At 41.0% G+C, this 17,585-nt stretch overlaps 1 protein-coding gene across 1 annotated transcript in view; it reads right to left on the bottom strand.

The window, feature by feature from the left end:
• DNAI3 (dynein axonemal intermediate chain 3) overlaps window positions 1-12,811 on the bottom strand; it is a 61,856-nt gene extending 49,045 nt beyond the window's left edge. The window contains exons 1-6 of the mRNA XM_049715979.1: window positions 12,796-12,811; window positions 10,340-10,521; window positions 9,641-9,745; window positions 6,957-7,106; window positions 5,714-5,913; window positions 241-357 (exon numbers count right to left, since the gene is read on the bottom strand). Coding sequence (XP_049571936.1) covers window positions 241-357; window positions 5,714-5,913; window positions 6,957-7,106; window positions 9,641-9,745; window positions 10,340-10,521; window positions 12,796-12,811 — 770 coding nt within the window. The remainder of the gene's footprint in view (window positions 1-240; window positions 358-5,713; window positions 5,914-6,956; window positions 7,107-9,640; window positions 9,746-10,339; window positions 10,522-12,795) is intronic.
• Between the last annotated feature and the right edge of the window lie 4,774 nt (window positions 12,812-17,585).

The raw sequence follows: 17,585 nt of genomic DNA on the forward strand, positions 1-17,585 counted from the left end.
ACACCTTCCAGGCTGACACTGTTTGGTGTGGCCCTAGCTTAGAAGGTCTAGCATGTTGCTTAGCAATAGAAGGGAAAGAAAGACTGAGAATCTATAGAATGTGTCACATGCTCATGCGTATCTGATAACTGTCTTCATACTTTCTATCTGTACACCAGGTACAGAGTTGTTTTTTCAGACCTCTTATTATAAGGAAACATATACATTTTATGTTTTTTAAATTTAATATACAATTTTTACCTTATAGACACATTGTTAAGAAACTCAGTCAAAGTCTTTGATTGTCCCAGTGCGTCTTTTTCTTCTTCCGAAAATTCTCTTGGATAATATTGCGTAGTAGCATTTTTGGGATATGTCCTAATATATTGAAAGAAATCGAACACTAAAAGTTAGATCAAAGACAAGCAAATATAGGTCATAACAGGGCAAAGATTTTTCTCTGTGACAATATTAGGATATTATTTTATACTTAAATTCTATATATTGAATTCTTTCTTTATCCTAGACAATTGATGTTGGCTGCCATTCTAACTATTTGTGAATTTCTCTTTGACATAATCAACAAGCTCTTTATTGTAAAAAAAAATATTTAGGGCTTCCCTGGTGGTGCAGTGGTTGAAAGTCCGCCTGCCGATGCAGGGGACACAGGTTCGTGCCCCGGTCCGGGAAGATCCCACATGCCGCGGAGCGGCTGGGCCCGTGAGCCATGGCCGCTGAGCCTGCGCGTCCGGAGCCTGTGCTCCGCGACGGGAGAGGCCACAGCGGTGAGAGGCCCGCGTACCGCAAAAAAAATAAATAAATAAAAACTATTCAGGCTGTATCTTCAAAGAAAGAGCAGTATTAAAAATATATATATATTTAGCTATCATTTTAAACTTACAGAAAAGTTGTAAGAAGGGTATAAGAAATTCCCATACATTCTTTACCCAGATTCATTAATTATTAACATTTTGTCACATTTGTGTATCATTCTTTCTTCATTTCATTAAATCAGTGTTTCTCAACCAGTGCGATCCTGTTCCATCTTCTCAATCCAGGAATACTTGGTAATGTCTGGAAACAATGTTGGCTGTCACAACTGGGAAGAGCTCCTGGCATCTAGAGGGTAGAGCCCAGGGATGCTAGAGTGCATAAGGCAGCTCTCCCACAACAGAGAATTATCCAGCCGGTAGTGTTGAGGTTGAGAAACTCTGCTCTAAATATACAAAACCTGGAACAAGTTACATTTTGGCAGTAATGGCAGCACCATCTCTGGGAGAAAACTTATTGCATCCAGTCCACTCTCAGTGTTCACCTCCACCCTTGAACACAACACATTGTATTGTACCTCTGGGCTTTGTGAGTCTCACCCACTAGACTGAGTGAGCTCCTTGATCTTAGGGTGTGGGGCTGTAGAAAGATCATATGGCAAGTCCTTAAGAGAGTGCACTCTGGTGACAGGCTGCCTGGCTTTGAAGCCTGGTTCTATCACTTACTACCTATGTGACCCTGAGCTAATTATTTAACCTCTCTGTGCCTGGCTTTTCATCCCTAAAAGAAATTCTGAAAGTCCCTAGCTCACAGTGTCATTGTAAGGATTGAATGTGTTAATAGATGCAAAGCTTTTAAAACAGTGCCTAGGACATTTTAAGTGCTCAAAAAAAATTAGGTTGTATTTAACCTGTGTTGTTGAACAAATGTCAGGAAAATGTCTCTGAGAGGCAAGTATATTAATGGAGAGTAATCAAACAGAGCGGTAAAGAGAGTTTTGTTTATATTTAATTGAACAATTCATTCTTTTTTTCCCTGCCTAGATCAGTATCCACGGCAGAAGACAGAGTGATGGAAAGAAAGAATGCTGGTGCTGGAACCAGAGACTTGGGTTCAGATCTTAGCGTCACCTTTAATTTTCTATCCCACACTAGTACCCTCCAGGTAGGATTAAGTAAGAAATTATATGGTGCCTGGTGGTTTCATCAAAGTAGCAATATGACTGAGTCACTCTTATTTTTTAAAATGTGATTTGTTTTGCTGTTTCTCAGCAGATCTATTCATTATTGCTTTAAATTTAAATTATGTTCTAAACATTGAGCTTTCATTTTTAACCTCTTTTTGCCTTAGTTTCCTTATTTGTAAAATGGAATGGTGCCTACCTCAGAGGGCAGTTGTGAGGATTAATTGAGTTGATATGTGCAAAGTATTGATTCTTAGAAGAATGCCTGGTATGTGGTAAGAACACTGTAAACATTTGCTTTCATTGTCATTACTCTTTGAACCTCATCTTTGATTTTGTTTTTTTACTTCTTCCATCACAATCATATATCCCATCTTTTCCACCTAATTTCTGATCTTAGTAAGTGGTACGAGCATTCTCCCAAGTCACCTGGATTTGAACCATTTGAATTCCCTTTGATTTACTCCCCCCCACCACCCCACTTTGTGGGTCAAGACCTGCCGCTAAATCCTCCATCTACATAGAAACAACTGTTCATCATTATCAGTCAACATTCATTGAGAGTCTAATAAATCTAGAGTCCTGTGGTTAGGGTCCCTGTTGTTAGAAGTTCACTCTCCCTTTCTGAGTCTACCTCGTGAGTCTACCTTGGCTGACTCATTCTTTTCACTTTTCTGCAACCTGGTAGAAAAATAGAAATCTCTAGTTGTCTTGACTAAGAAATTTTTCTCAAAATCTAAGTTTCTTTTGTACTAACGAATCACCTCTCTCTTTCCTGTCTTACCCTCACTTCTTGGTGTTTAATGATCTTTGATGTCCTAATTCTCTGCCAAGACTTGACTACCAATCCTTGTCTTTCTCGTCATCTCTTTTGGTTTGGCCTGTCTGTCTATCTGCCTCCCCGGTTTCTGACCCATGTCTTGTCCTGACCGCTGGTATCTAGGTACATGTGCTCTAACTTTAACATTACATTTTAATGGTTCCTGATCCTTTGGTTCACAGAGATCTGAAAATCATGTTTTGTACTGTGGTCCACACTGAGGACCCAAGATTCTCCTGGTCACAGCCTCTCTCACTGTATATTTCATGGCTCTTCTCTAAACATTGAACTCAAGTCAGTGACGCTGCACATTCTTCCTTAACTTGATCATTCTCCTCCTCCTTCCCTTCCTTGGTTCCTTTTCCCCCTCCATTTAATAAATATGTGCCAGGAACTGTCCTAGGAGTTGGGGATATAGAAGTAAACAAAATAGACAAAGTTCCAGTCTCATGGAGCTTCAGTTCTAAGTGGTGGTGAGGCGAAGGTGAGAGAAGAGAGACAATGCTTGGTGAATTCAAGGAACAAGGAAGCCAGTGGGGCTGGAATGGATGAACCAGGGGAATTGTGGGAAATGAGGGTAGAGGGGCAGATGGAATTTAGATCACATGAAGCCTTGTAGGTTCCTTCAGGATGGGAAGCCATAGGAGGGTTTTTGTCAGTGACATGATATGACTTGCATTTTAACAGGATTAGTCTGGCTCTTCTATGAAGAACAGAATGTAGGAGGGAAAGGATGGATGGAGAAAGCCCAGTTAGGGTGCATTCCAGTAATCTAGGCAAGAGACGATCATGGCTTGAACCAAGGTGATAGCAGTGAATATGTTTTGAAGATAGACCCAAGAAAATTCAAGGTTTGGGGTCTGAGTAATTACAAGAAGATCAGTGCCATGTACTGAGATGAGGAAGATTCAGGGAGTTTCAGGTACGAAAATAGAAAATCAAAAGTTTGTTGTTGGGCGTGTTAACTTTGAAACACCTATTAGATACTTAAGGAAGCATATGAATATATGAGTGTAGAGTTCAGGGGAGAGACTGAGCTTGAAGGTATAGATTTGGGAGCCACCAGCAAACAGATAATAGGTAACACCACAGGAATGAATAAATTCACCCAGGGATTAAGCGTAGTTAGAGAAAACATCAAAAGGAGTTAGCTTTGGGGTCCTTTAATATTTAGAAATCGGAAGGAGAAGGATCAAGTAAAAGAGACTGAGAAGCAGCTGCCAGTGAGTTAGGAGGGGTACACTGAGTATTGCCCATAAGCCAAGAAGGAGAAATAGTCAACCATGTTAAATACTGATGAGAAGCGGAGAAAGAGGGTGTCTGAAAATGGGATTAGGCGATCAGACCACTGCAGGTCTTTGGTAACCTTGTTAAGACTAGAGTGGGCTCAAGGCAGAATGGAAGAGAAGGTGCAACTAGAGAATGTGAAAAACTGCTGTGAGGAGTTTTGTTGTTAAAAAGAAAAAGAAAAAAAAAGCAGAGAAAGTAGCTAATAGCCAGAAAGGTTGAAACAGTTTTTTGTTTGTTGGCTTTAATGATGGGAGTTACAGCATTTTGTATTTATACATGTCTCCTCTTCACCGTCTCTTCTTGGTTTGCTGACACCATCTTACTTTACCTGGTTTAGTTACAGTAGATTCCCATTTGGCCAATCTCCTCAACTCCCGGTTTTTTTTTTTTCCCTCTGCACTCCAATACATACTGCCTGGCTCATCTTACTTTAATAGCTTTAATCTTGCCTCTCCCTTGCTTCAGACCTTGCCAAAATTCCCTATTGTCTGCCACAGAGAATCTGCTTGTCTCTGCTGCTCCCTCCACGCTACTCAGGCTGGTCACCTTGTGGTCCCATGCAGACTCTGTTCATCCCACCCCCTAGATGTTCAGGTCATTTAAAAAAATCTGGGATGTTTTCCCTTTATGTCTCCAAATCATATTCAACATTTGTAGCTTATCTTTTATAGATCTAAAATTATTTCAAAATAACTTTTTTTAATCCTAAAAAATATGCATAGATTACCTAAATACGTCTTCAGATTTATACAACATTCAAAGCCGAGCTCAAGTCCCCAAAACATTCCCTCAGCAATCAATTTTACATCAATTCATTCACTGGATAAATTTTAATTAAATTACAAATTTAATTAATCATTTGTAGTCTCAAAGTGCTCAGGATCTAAGGCAGACAGGTGAGCAGATGAATAAAATATGGGTCATCAGTACTACAGTAAAGATACCTCTAAGCTCTAGTGGGAACCCAGAGGAGAGAGTGATCAGCTCTACCTGGAGTTTCTAGGAAATCATAGAGGAGGGGGTACTGAACTGGAACTTAAAGGGTGAAGAGGGGTGGGTAAGGTAGTGAAGGGCATTTTATGCAGAGGAATAGCAAGGGCAAAGGCAGGAAAACATGGGAGAGCAGGTATTCTGGGAGCTGGAAGTAGCTCATAGGCTAGAGCACAGAGGGCTTGCTTGGGAACAGGGCTGGACAGGCAGACAGTGCCTTGTCATGAAGGAAGGAGGACCTTATATGTCATCCTAACGGCTCTGGATGAGATGGAGAGACATGGAAGAGATTTGGGCAGTAGTGAAGTAAAACAATCTGATTTGGTACATAAGAATGATCACTTAGGCAGCAGAATAGACAAGTTAGAAGGCAATGGTCATATTTCAGATGAGATGACCAGGTCCCCTTCTCTGAGAGAAGTACTACAGTTATTAACAGCATTGCTCATTTTCCCACTTCATAATCTTTACAGTCTTATATACTTGTATTTCATTTTCCTAGTAAGATTGTTAAAAGGCATTGTTGCCTATAATTAGATCTTGAGCTGAATTACTCTGTGGAGATCTGGCATCACTGTCAATGCATTTCTATTATACAGATCTCTCAAAGTAATCATGGATGTTGCTGGATTTTACCACAATTGCCTTTGAAAATACATATAAATTCATCACATACTTACCATCTTGTCTGAGTACTTGTGTCCTTGATTTTGGGGACTACTTGCATGCCAACATCTCTCTCAAGTTGCTTAAGGGTAAACTTTTTATCTGGGTAGGCTGTACATTCAATATAGGCATCTTTTACGCTGGAAGCATTCTGGTCACTGAACTTAACTGGGGCACCAAATTCACTTCGTTTTCGAGAAATCATATATGTAATCTGCAACACATGTAAGCAGTACAGGAAACAATCAAGTCTCTGGAGAAAAATGATGTGTGGTCGATAACACTGGTGCTCTGCCCACATCCTCTTGGACCCCTTTGTGTACTTTCTGTGCACCTTTCCAGGTCCTTTTGCTCTCTGTTCCCACAGCCACCAGCCACCTACCTCTCTTCTGTGGAGGATGCTCTAGAGCTACCAGGACCACTTTGCCTGAAGGTACAAAGAACGGGAAGTGACTGGAAGTTCATATCCAGACCAGCAATGGACTGGTGGGCGACATATGGAAGCCCATCTCTTTTGCTTCTGTTTGGGACAACTCTGAGGTATAATTTACACTCCAGAGTTCCCTAGAGGTGCAGGCTGAAGCCTTCACTCTGCCAGACTTTTGCCTGAGAGTGTACCCTTGCAGGGCTTCTGTCTCAGTCCTGCTGCTTTCCTATTCTCTTTCATAATAAATCACTTGCATACGATTGCTCCTCTCAGGGGCTGATCTGGGAATGCCACTTGGTTAGTTTCCTAGGGCTGCTGTAACCACATACCACAGACTAGGTAGCTTAAAACAACAGGAATTTATTCTCTCTTGGTTGTGGAGGCTGGAAGTCTGAACTAAGGTGTTGGAGGGTTGGTTCCTTCTGAGGCGGAATCTGTTCCCTGCCTGCTCCCAGCTTCTGATGTGATGGCCAGCAATCCTAGGTGTTGCTTGGCTTGTGATACATCACTCCAATTTCTGCCTCCGTCTTCCATGGCGTCCTCCCTGTGTCTCTATGTTTTCACAGGGGCGTCTTCTTATAATGACGCCTGCCGTATTGGATAAAACTCCCCTCATTTCCTTTCTGAGGTACTGGGGTTTAGGACTTCAACTTATCTTTTGGAGGGAGACACAGTCCAGCCCATAACACCCCCCTAAGACAGTGACCATTCTTCTATCAAAAAAAGCCATATCCCTGCAGCAAACACAGCAAACCACACTGATCCCTCGGGAATACGTGTTGCTCAGCTATAGGGAGGTGACGGCTAGACATCATATTCAAGCTGCTTACCTCTTTTGTGGATTCTTTAACCGATTCTTCCTCAATTTCTTTTTCACTGCCCAGAGAAACCCATGGTTTAGAGATAGGTGGCTTATAAATATATATGTCCTCAGGAATATGCTCTTTATATTCTTCTTGCTCTTCTGGAACTTCTGGAGGCTGCAATAAAATAAATAGGATTCTAAAATGTATTACCAGGGCTTCCCTGGTGGCGCAGTGGTGAAGAATCCGCCTGCCAACGCAGGGGACACAGGTTCGAGGCCTGGGCTGGGGAGATCCCACGTGTCGCGGAGCAACTAAGCCCGTGCGCCACAACTACTGAGCCTGCACTCTAGAGCCCATGAGCCACAACTGAAGCCCACACGCCTAGAGCCCACGCTCCGCAACAAGAGAAGCCACCGCAATGAGAAGCTCGCGCACCGCAACGAAGTGTAGGCCCCACTCACCCCAACTAGAGAAAGCCCGCGCACAGCAACAAAGACCCAACGCAGCCAAAAATAAATAAATAAAATAAATAATAATAAAAGTTTTAAAAATAATATATTAAAAAATAAAATAAAATATATTACCAGAAAAAAACCTATGGCTGCCAAAGGGAAAGGGGGGAGGAATAAATTAGGAGGTGGGATTAACATATACACACTACTGTATATAAGATAGATAACCAACAAGGACCTACTGTATAGCACAGGGAACTCTACTCAGTATTTTGTAATAACCTATAAGGGAAAAGAATCTGAAAAAGAATATATATATACATATATACACATATGTATATAAAACTGAATCACATTGCTGTACACCTGAAACTAACACAACATTGTAAATCAACTACACTTCAATTAATAAAAAAGAGACAAGTTCAGCAAATATATATACATATTACCAAATTTAGGTTATAAACTTTGCTTTTATATAAATTCGTTAAGCTCTTATTATTTTTCTTCTTTGTTGGTTCATGCTTTTCAACTATGAGAGGGAAACTATGTAAAAAAAAAAAGGAAGAATGACAAAAAAGAAAGAGGTCAAGGATATATATATATATAAAGAAGACGAAAGAATCAAGAGGGGAGAGGAAAAAAGGAAAAGATGTGTGGTAAGAAGAAAGCATTTACTGTATGCGCTTAAGAATATGGAATGCTAAAACTTGATAAAATATAAAACTAATTTTCTCTGATTTAATGAAATGTTTTTCTGATGAGAGGATTATATGTATGAATAAATATGATATCCGTTAAATTATAAAGAGCAAATGTTTTTTAAACCAAGATGTCCACAAGAAGATATACAGACAGATGAAGATATAGATACAGGTACATATATAGATATATAGATGTTCACTGCTACTTTATTCATAATAGTGAAAAAATGGGCAACCAGATGAATATCAATAGGGAAAAGGGTTGATACATTTTGGTATAGTCAGAAGATAAAAATCTCATAAAACAGTTGCAATGAACAAACTCAATCTACATGTATATGATTTTAAACATATCAACATGAATAGATCCTAGAATTTTACAATTTGGTGAAAAACAAAAGTTGCAAAACAAGTTGTATAATACAATTTTATATAAAATTTAAATGAAAGAAACAATAAAATGTATTATTTGTGGAGCATACATGCATGGTAACAGTATGAAACCATGGACAGAAGACTATATAACAACGTTAGAATAATAGTTCCTTATAGAGAGAAGTTAGAAAAATTGAATTAAGGAGGATATAAGAGGCAGTGAAACATTATCTCTTATATTTTCTTTCCTTTCAAAAGAATTTGAAGTAAATATGATAAAATATTAACATTTGTTAATTCTGAGTGGTGACTGTATAGATATTTGTTTCATCATCTGTGCTTTTCTATACACTTGAAATATTTCACCATAATAAAAAAATTAAAACACAGAATAAAGCAATCATAAAAATAAAACTGAAAATGTTAAGGCTAACTGAGAAATTATTTCAAATGTAAAAAGTGTTCGATATTTTAAAATTCTATGGCTTTCCTTATTTTTCTTGCTTATTGGACAACCACACAAACCCCTCTGTCTCCCTCAGTTTGACCAAACCTCCCCATGAGGATGCCAGACCGGAAGGCAAGTGTCAGAAACCTGTTGCCTTTCATGACCACTTTGAACGCAACATCCCAAAGGTGAACTGACTTCCTTTCCTTGGAAACTACCATTCTTTTATAATCTGCTTATCTTTGACACCCTGTTCCCCTCAATTGCCCACTGACCAGGTTGTCCTTTAAAAATTTTGCTTTTAAATAATCATAGCAAAAATTTATGGAGCACTTAGCTTTGTGCCAGGCACTATACAAAGGGCTTTACCTGCATCAGCCCATTTAATCTTCACAACAGCCCTATTGGTGCCACCATTTTGCAGATGAGAGGTTCAGTAGCTTACCCAAAGTCATGGTGATGGCAAGATAAGAAGCAGGAATATGGGCCAAGGAATGGCCGAGAGCAGTGGTACTCCAGATTTGTTGTTTCCAGTCCCACTGGGTAAATGAAGGGCAAATAAGTAGAGTATCTGCTACCCTGAGTTGTCTGAGTTAGCTCACCCTTAGCCCACCTACTCTAGGCCCCAGGGAATCAGAGCTGAACGAGAATAATCATGACCATGTCTGGAGTTCCCCCAGAGGTACTGCTTCCTTCTGACAATCGACAGATTGCTTAGGGTGTGCTTACATTTAAATAGTTTTCCTTGCCCTCTTCAGTTCCAATAAGATAAAAGTTAAGTCCATATTTGAAGTCTTTGTCGTAAACAAGGAGAAGCTCATCTCCAGGATATTCCTACAAAAATATAATCAAAACAGAAGGTTAATGTTCAGTAGTCATTCAGTTTATTCAGATTTGACACAAAATTAATATTTCTTTAATCAATCAATCATAGAAGATAACCATAGTGCTAACCTATGGTTAATAACCTCAAATTGCAAAGTTATTTTATTAACTTACAAACGCTCTTAAAACACAATGCATCCAGGGAAACTTACCATGCAATTTTATTTCTAACAGGAAAAAAAGGAAGCATTCCTTTTATTTGGTATTGTGCTCTGTAGCATGTTTGCGGACAAATCAGGACTAAAATTATGAATTAAACAATTAAAGCAGTATGGGAAAATAAGGGTAGGTTCCCTTTCTAGCTAAAATTGGGCAAGGATGAGCTTTTCTGGGTGTGGAGTAAGACAAAATGTCACAGATAGGAGTTCGCTTTTCACAAAGGGTCATCAAGAAGGATTCCCAAGGAGGGATGGGCAAGCTAGCATTTGCCCAAAGTAATGGGAAATGCCAGATTTGAACTCAGAAATCTCTCCAACTTTTGTGATTATGTATCAGGAACCTCTTGAGGTAGGACTGAAAAATAAAGAGGGATACTGTACTTACCTGAATAATTTTTTTGACTGGGTAGAAATCAGATACTGCAGCTCTGTTTTCAAAGTCTGCAAAAATATCTTCTTTTCTGATAAGTTTATAAGGTTGTTCATCTGTGACATCTTCATCTATTCTGCAGTTAAATATCTCCTGGGTCTTGCTAGTTAACACTAAAGGATAAATTTCTGGATGACCTGGGAAAGGCAAAGTGGAATTTGGACATTAAATATAACCATTTAAAATATTAACACTAAGAAACATGCAATTGTTTGCTTTAAATAATTGCCTTGGTTAAAATTTTAAAAGACTTTAAAATCATTGTTCATATTTTTAAAGTAAGTTTATCCATTATAAAAAATGTCAACAAATGAACTTATTTACAAAACAGAAACAGACTCACAGACTTAGGAAACAAACGTATCGTTACAAAAGGGGAAATGTGACAGCAGGGAGGGATAAACTGGGAGTTTGGAATTGACATATACACACTACTATACTTAAAATAGATAACCAACAAGGACCTACTGTATAGCACAGGGAACTGTACTCAATATTCTATAATAACCTCAATGGGAAAAAAATCTGAAAAAGAATAGATATATGTATAACTGAATCACTTTGCTGTACACCTGAAACTAACACAGCATTGTAAATCAATTATACTCCAATATAAAATAAAAAATTTTTTTAATGTCAAAAAGATAAAAAGATGAAAATAACAATTCCCCATAATTCTATCTCTCAAGAGAGAACCTCTATTAATCGTTTGCTCTATTTCCTTCCAGCCACTCCATATATAGTATCTTAAATGAAATTCTAAATCCTGCCTTTCATACTTACTATTATGTCACTAGAATTTTACTATGACATTATATAATTTTTCTAATGCATCATTTTAAATTAATGTAATTCTATAGCATAATTTTTAACTGTTCTGTTGTTGGTAAGCATTACATTTTTTCTCATTTGTTTCTAGTGATTATAAATAACTCTACAAACAAATATATAGTTTATAAAGTTTTATCACATTTCAAATTATTTTCTTAGGTTTTAAAAAAAAATTTTGTGTGTGGCTTAACATTATATTTTAAATCTGAAAGAAGACAAAGGTCAAATTCTCAAAACTAATACTTAAGATCTAATGAATAACAAAAGCGTAAGAACCAAGACAGTTATATATGATGAGAATGTACAGAAATGGCCTGCATGACAGTTGAAAATAGCAGTTCATATTTTCTTTTCAGTTATACATATACATGTATCTGTTCTTTTTCAAATTATTTTCCCAGGATAGGTTGTAAAAGTGAAATTATTGGTTCAAAGGTATTATCACCATCTTAGGCTCTATCAAACCTGTATTGCTCTCCTAAAACACCTCCTCCCTCACCCCTTCACCTGTTGCTCTCTCTCACCAGGTGACCCTGCTTCCTCTCACAGAGAAAATTCTGTGTCTGTACAGCAAAGAATCCTGTGATGTCCCGCAGCCCTGCCCACCAGCTCATCAGCACAGGCCCCGTCTTTCTGCCCTTCCCCCCAGTTCGAAGACCTGCCTGCCCCTCTCCACCCTTCTCAGCCCATCAACTCTTCCTCTCCCGTCAACCTTTCCTACCTCTGCGCTGTTTGCCCTCAGCATGCTGATTTGCTCAATGGTCTCCCGTTTTAAAGAAACTTCCCTTGACCCTAGATAGGTACCTCTGCTCCCTAGGGCCCTTTTTCAGTCAAACTTGTTATTCAGTTCTTCACACTTTTTTTTTTTTTTTAAATTTATTTATTTTTGCCTGCGTTGGGTCTTTGTTGCTGTGCACGGGCTTTCTCTAGTTGTGGTGAGCAGGGGCTACTCTTCGTTGCGGTGCGCGGGCTTCTCATTGCGGTGGCTTCTCTTGCTGAGGAGCACGGCCTCTAGGGAGAGCGGGCTTCGGTAGTTGTGGTGCCTGAGTTTAGTGGCTCCGCGGCATGTGGGATCATTCTGGACCAGGTCTCGAACCCGTGTCGCCTGCGTTGCCAGGCGGATTCTTAATCACTACGCCACCAGGGAAGCCCTAGTTCTTCACACTTTAAAGCTACTGACTTTCCAATTAGGTTGTATTAGTAAACCTGGAACTGGGGAGGAAGGTGAGGTAGGGAATCCTTCTTCCCTCCTCTGGTTCCCCAGTCCCAGAATTGCCCTCAAAAGAGGAGGGAGGGGAGGTTCAACAGGCTTCCATTCCTGTTCTTCCTGTCTCTTTGCCCCCCACCCCAGGTCAGTCCTGGGCAGCAGAAAGCCCTGGGACAGCAGATGGAAGAAGACAAGTTATCGTTTTGCGTCAATCTTCTCTCTCAACCCTACCTCTCATTTTCTTATCCTTTTTATCACCATCAGCTTCTACCACCCCAGGTTCAGTTCTGCATTTATCCCCAGAACTCCCTCCCCCAACTCTATGCTCCGGGGGCCCCAGAACCCACTCCCATCCTCTCCAGGCCCCCCACACCTGGATGTCCCAACATCCTCCCTCCCACTGCTCAACAGGTGCGTCCTCGAGGCGAAAAGTGCATGCAGCCTCTCAAGTAGGAATTTTGAGCTTATTTTCCCACAGAAACATTGACCCCTCGCCCTGGAAGCTCTATGATATGATTATTCAGGCGATTATTAGTGACTCTATGCATAACACTGATTATGTATGGAAATATATTCCAAATTGCAATCAGTTGGCATAATAAACAAACATTTGGAATACAAGCGGTTCATAAATTAGGGACAAATTGCCCATTTTTATCTCCCCTTAAAATACTAACCCTAACACCTGCATGTAGAGGATGCTCAAAGGCAACTGTTTTTTTTGTTGTTGTTGTTTGTTTGCTTCAGATCATATTTATTGTGGGGTTCGGGGTGGGGATCTTGGGGTTAGAGTGCAGCAACTGTGGCTGGCGGGATAAGCCGCTATCGATGTGCCTGCGGGAGCTGTCCAGGTGTCAGGGTTGGGATGGTCCAGGGCCAGAGGGCACGCAGGATCCCGGGGGTGCTTATGACAGGAAGCAGTGTGCTGGCGCCTGGGATAAGGGGGTCTCCAGAGCTTCACACACAGCAGGGCCCCCAGCACGCCCTCGGGGGGGGGACCTCAGGGCCCAGATCCTGGCTGCTGGTGAGGCAGAGGTGACGTTGCAGGGCAGCCACAGCCTCGGCGTCTGCCCCAAAACAGCTGTTGACTCGATTCACATGCAAGTTATCCTTTAAAATCACACTGCCAGCCGTAATTTGTAGAGTGTCCGATGCATAACAGCCCTTGGAGTTTTGTCTTGGAAAACCACTAGGTGGAACTGTGAGACCCACACTGAGCTGAAGCCAAAAAGGAGGTGGCTGCCCTTCATAAACAGAGGTGCTCACAAAGACCAGAAAGCTTCCTACCCTTCACAAAACTGGAAGGACACTGACAAAGATGGTGTTCTATGTCACCTGCTCCCACTAAACATACTTCAAATCCTACTGGCTGGATATTTGTCATAAAAATAATCCTTTTACACTAATTGGGCTTTTTCAAGGCAACTTTAATAGAGGATCTAACATTCCTTTATTTAGAAGTTAGCAGTAGTAGTAGCCTGTTTCTGGCTGGGGTCGGGAATCGGTAATAACTGCAGGCAACTAGTAGCCAATAGACTACACAGAACTCCTAGAGTCTAGTACCTCCGTGCCCTACCTGAACAATGGCCAAACTAAACAGAGCAAGGCCTGACGCTACTGGCCACCCCAAGGGTCTCTGGCTAGACTCAGTGTAAGAATTGTTGTTATTTAGGCTTTGAGGCCTGAACTGAAGATAGCACTGTAGGTATGTAACAATGAGGCTCTGGTGATTAGCGATGAGATGGGCTCTGGGCTCAGTTGTGCCTCCAGCAGAGTGGTCAAGGAGGGTGAGAAGGATGTTGGAGCAGAGGAGAAGGGCTGCAGGGCCTCCTGAAGCTTACAGAGGTCAGGAGTGCCTGCCATGAGGGCAAGACCTACTGGATAGGGGCCAGGTCAGTGCAGTGAGTGAATAACAGTGTGAGTAAATAACAGCATGTTAATTATAGTAGCTTCTGTGAAGCACCTACTGCCAGACGCTATTCTAAGCACATTACATGGATTATTAATTCATTTACTCTTCATAACAACATTCAGATGCTGCTCCTGTAATTGTCTCCTTTTTTTTTTTTTTTTTTTTTTTTTGCGATACGCGGGCGTCTCACTGTTGTGGCCTCCCCCGTTGCGGAGCACAGGCTCCGGACGCGCAGGCTCAGCAGCCATGACTCGCGGACCCAGCCGCTCCGCGGCATGTGGAATCTTCCCGGACCGGGGCACAAACCCGTTTCCCCTGCATCGGCAGGTGGACTCTCAACCACTGCGCCACCAGGAAGGCCCTGTCTCCATTTTTTAGCTGAGAAAACTGAGTCCCACAGAGTCCAAGTAAGGTATCCAAGGTTGGGGGCTGGGAGTTAGAAATAGGGGAGTTAGGATCCAAACCAAGGTCCCTGCACTGTAACTAGCAGGCCATACTTTCTCTCAAAAGTGTGAACACAGGGCTTCCCTGGCGGCGCAGTGGTTGAGAGTCCGCCTGCCGATGCAGGGGACACGGGTTCATGCCCCGGTCCGGGAAGATCCCACGTGCCGCGGAGCGGCTGGGCCCGTGAACCATGGCTGCTGAGCCTGCGCGTCCGGAGCCTGTGCTCTGCAGCGGGAGAGGCCACAACAGTGAGAGGCCCGCGTACCGCAAAAAAAAAAAAAAAAAAAAAATCGTGAACACTGCAGAGCACAGGAGATGGTCCTCCTCCTCCTTCACAGATAGTCAGGGAGGTAAGAGAGATACACTGTATAGGATGCAGTGAATGACAGTTATTCACTTGGTAGAGCAGGAGCCAAAGACAGACTCAAGCTCCACACAAATAACTAGCTCGGAATCTTGCTGTGCGCGCAAGGAAGAGGCTGGTGCAATATAAATCATAGGTCACACATCAGTTGTCCTGCATATTGAACCAGAGTATGTAAATAAGCCCCGTGCATTTCATCCATATCTTTTTTTTAGCATTTTGGTTGTTTACTTTAAAAAAAATAGTTTTATTGAGATATAATTGATAAATAATAAACTGTATATATTTAAAGTGTACAATTTGATAAACATATGCATTTACCCATGAAACCATCATCACAATGGAGATAAAGAACAAATCTATAATCCCCAAAAGTTTCCTCCTGCCCCTTCTCCCAGCACCCCTCCTCACTCCCAGGTAACCACTGCTCTGCTTTCTATTGCTATAGATAAGTAGTTTGTTTTTTATGGAATAGTTATAAAACTCACCTCTCTGGGCATCTGCTTCCTCATCTGAGGAATGAGGTAGTGATACCTACCGCATGAGCTTGTTGCAGAAGTTAAATTAGGTAGTCCATGCACATTTCCTTAAAAATTGCACAACACTTTTTGTTTGTTTGTCTTCTTTTGCTCAGCACAATTATTTTGAGATTCACTCATGTTGCTGCACGTAGCAGTAGCTCATTCCTTTATATTTCTGACTAGTATTTCATAAAAGAAAAAATGAATTAGGCAAAGATTTCTTAAGAGTTACAGTTTGGGGTGTTGTATCTCAGAAATCTTTGCTAATCCAAGGTTACAAAGATTTTTCTCCTATGTTTTCTTCTAGAAGTTTTATAATATTTGGTTTTATATTTATGTCTATGATCCATTTTGAGATAATATTCATATATAATGTGCGATATGGATTGAGGTTCACTTTTTTGCATGTAAATATCCAACTGTTCCAGCATCATTTGTTGAAAAGACTATCTCTTCTCCACTGAACTGCCTTTGTACTTACTTTTGTTGAAAATCAATCGACCATATATGTGTGAATATAGTTTTGGACTCCTTATTCTCATTCACTGATCTATTTCTCTATCTTTTTTTTTGGCCGCGCCGTGCAGCTTGTGGGATCTTAGTACCCTGACCAGGGAATGAACACAGGCCCTTGGCCGTGAAAGTGCGGAGTCCTAACCACTGGACCTCAGGGGAATTCCCTATTTCTCTATCTTTATAGTATTTTGTTTTTATACTAACAACAGTAAAATGCAAACCTTCTCTGAGACAGCCCCCTGTAAGGAAATGTGCATGGACTACCTAATTTAACTTCTGCAACAAGCTCATGAGGTAGGTATCACTACCTCATTCTTCAGATGAGGAAGCAGAGGCCCAGAGAGGTGAAGTTGTTTGTGGTCACACAGTCATTAAGTGGCAGAATTATGATTCAAACCACATCTGTTTAATTCCAAAAACTGTGCTATTAATCACTTGTGGTAAACAGAATAATGTCCGCCCAAAGATATCCATGTCCTAATTTCTGAAACCTGTGAATATGTTGCCTTACATGCCAAAAGGGACTTGCAGGTGTGATTAAGTTCAGGATCTTGAGATGGGAAGATTACTGGGCTCCTGAGGTGGGTCCAATGTAATCACAAGGGTCCTTATAAGAGAAAGGCAAGAGGGTCAATGCCAAGGAAGGACACGTGACACGGAGGCAGAGGTCTATGCCAGAGAAAGATTAGAAGATGCTATGCTGCTGGCTTTGAAGACAGAGGAAGGGGCCAAGAGTCAATGGACACAGGGAGTCATTAGGTGAAAAAGGTAAAAAAACAGATTATCCCTTCCGAGCCTCCAGAAGGAACCAGCACTGCCAACACCTTGACTTTACCCCAGTGAAAGTAATTTCAGACTCCTGATTTCTAAAATTGTATGATAATAAATTTGTGGTAATTTGTTATAGCAGCAATAGACCATTAATACACCACAGATACTCTAACCTGTATTAAAGTGTGACTTATAATTTGGGTAAATTATTTAACTTTTGGGAGTCACAGCACCTCCATCTTGTAATGGCCACAGCAATGTTACTTCCTAGAGCTGAAGGGATGAGGGGTATGCCGGGCACAAAGCTGTTACTCCGTAAATGTTAACTACATGTAAAAATCATACCTCTTCTCTAGAAACCTCCAGACGTTGCCTTAATTAGGAGACAGTTTTTAGCTATTCTATTGCTCCCTTGGTTCCTTGGTAGGAAAGGGAAACCTAGTCCCCTGCAGCATAACAGCCACAAGTCCTGAGTGACAGCTGACAATGTCAGACCCCACATCAAGGAAGTCAGAGGGTCCTGGTGTTGCCTGAGGGGAGTCTGGGGGTAGAGAGAGAGGCTGTAAAATAAGGGGATGCTAAGTCAAAACCTACCCTCAAGTCTCACTACAAAGTGCTAAGATTTCTTTTTCTTT

The sequence above is a fragment of the Orcinus orca genome, chromosome 1, assembly GCF_937001465.1.
Source record: "Orcinus orca chromosome 1, mOrcOrc1.1, whole genome shotgun sequence".
Taxonomy (NCBI): domain Eukaryota; kingdom Metazoa; phylum Chordata; class Mammalia; order Artiodactyla; family Delphinidae; genus Orcinus; species Orcinus orca.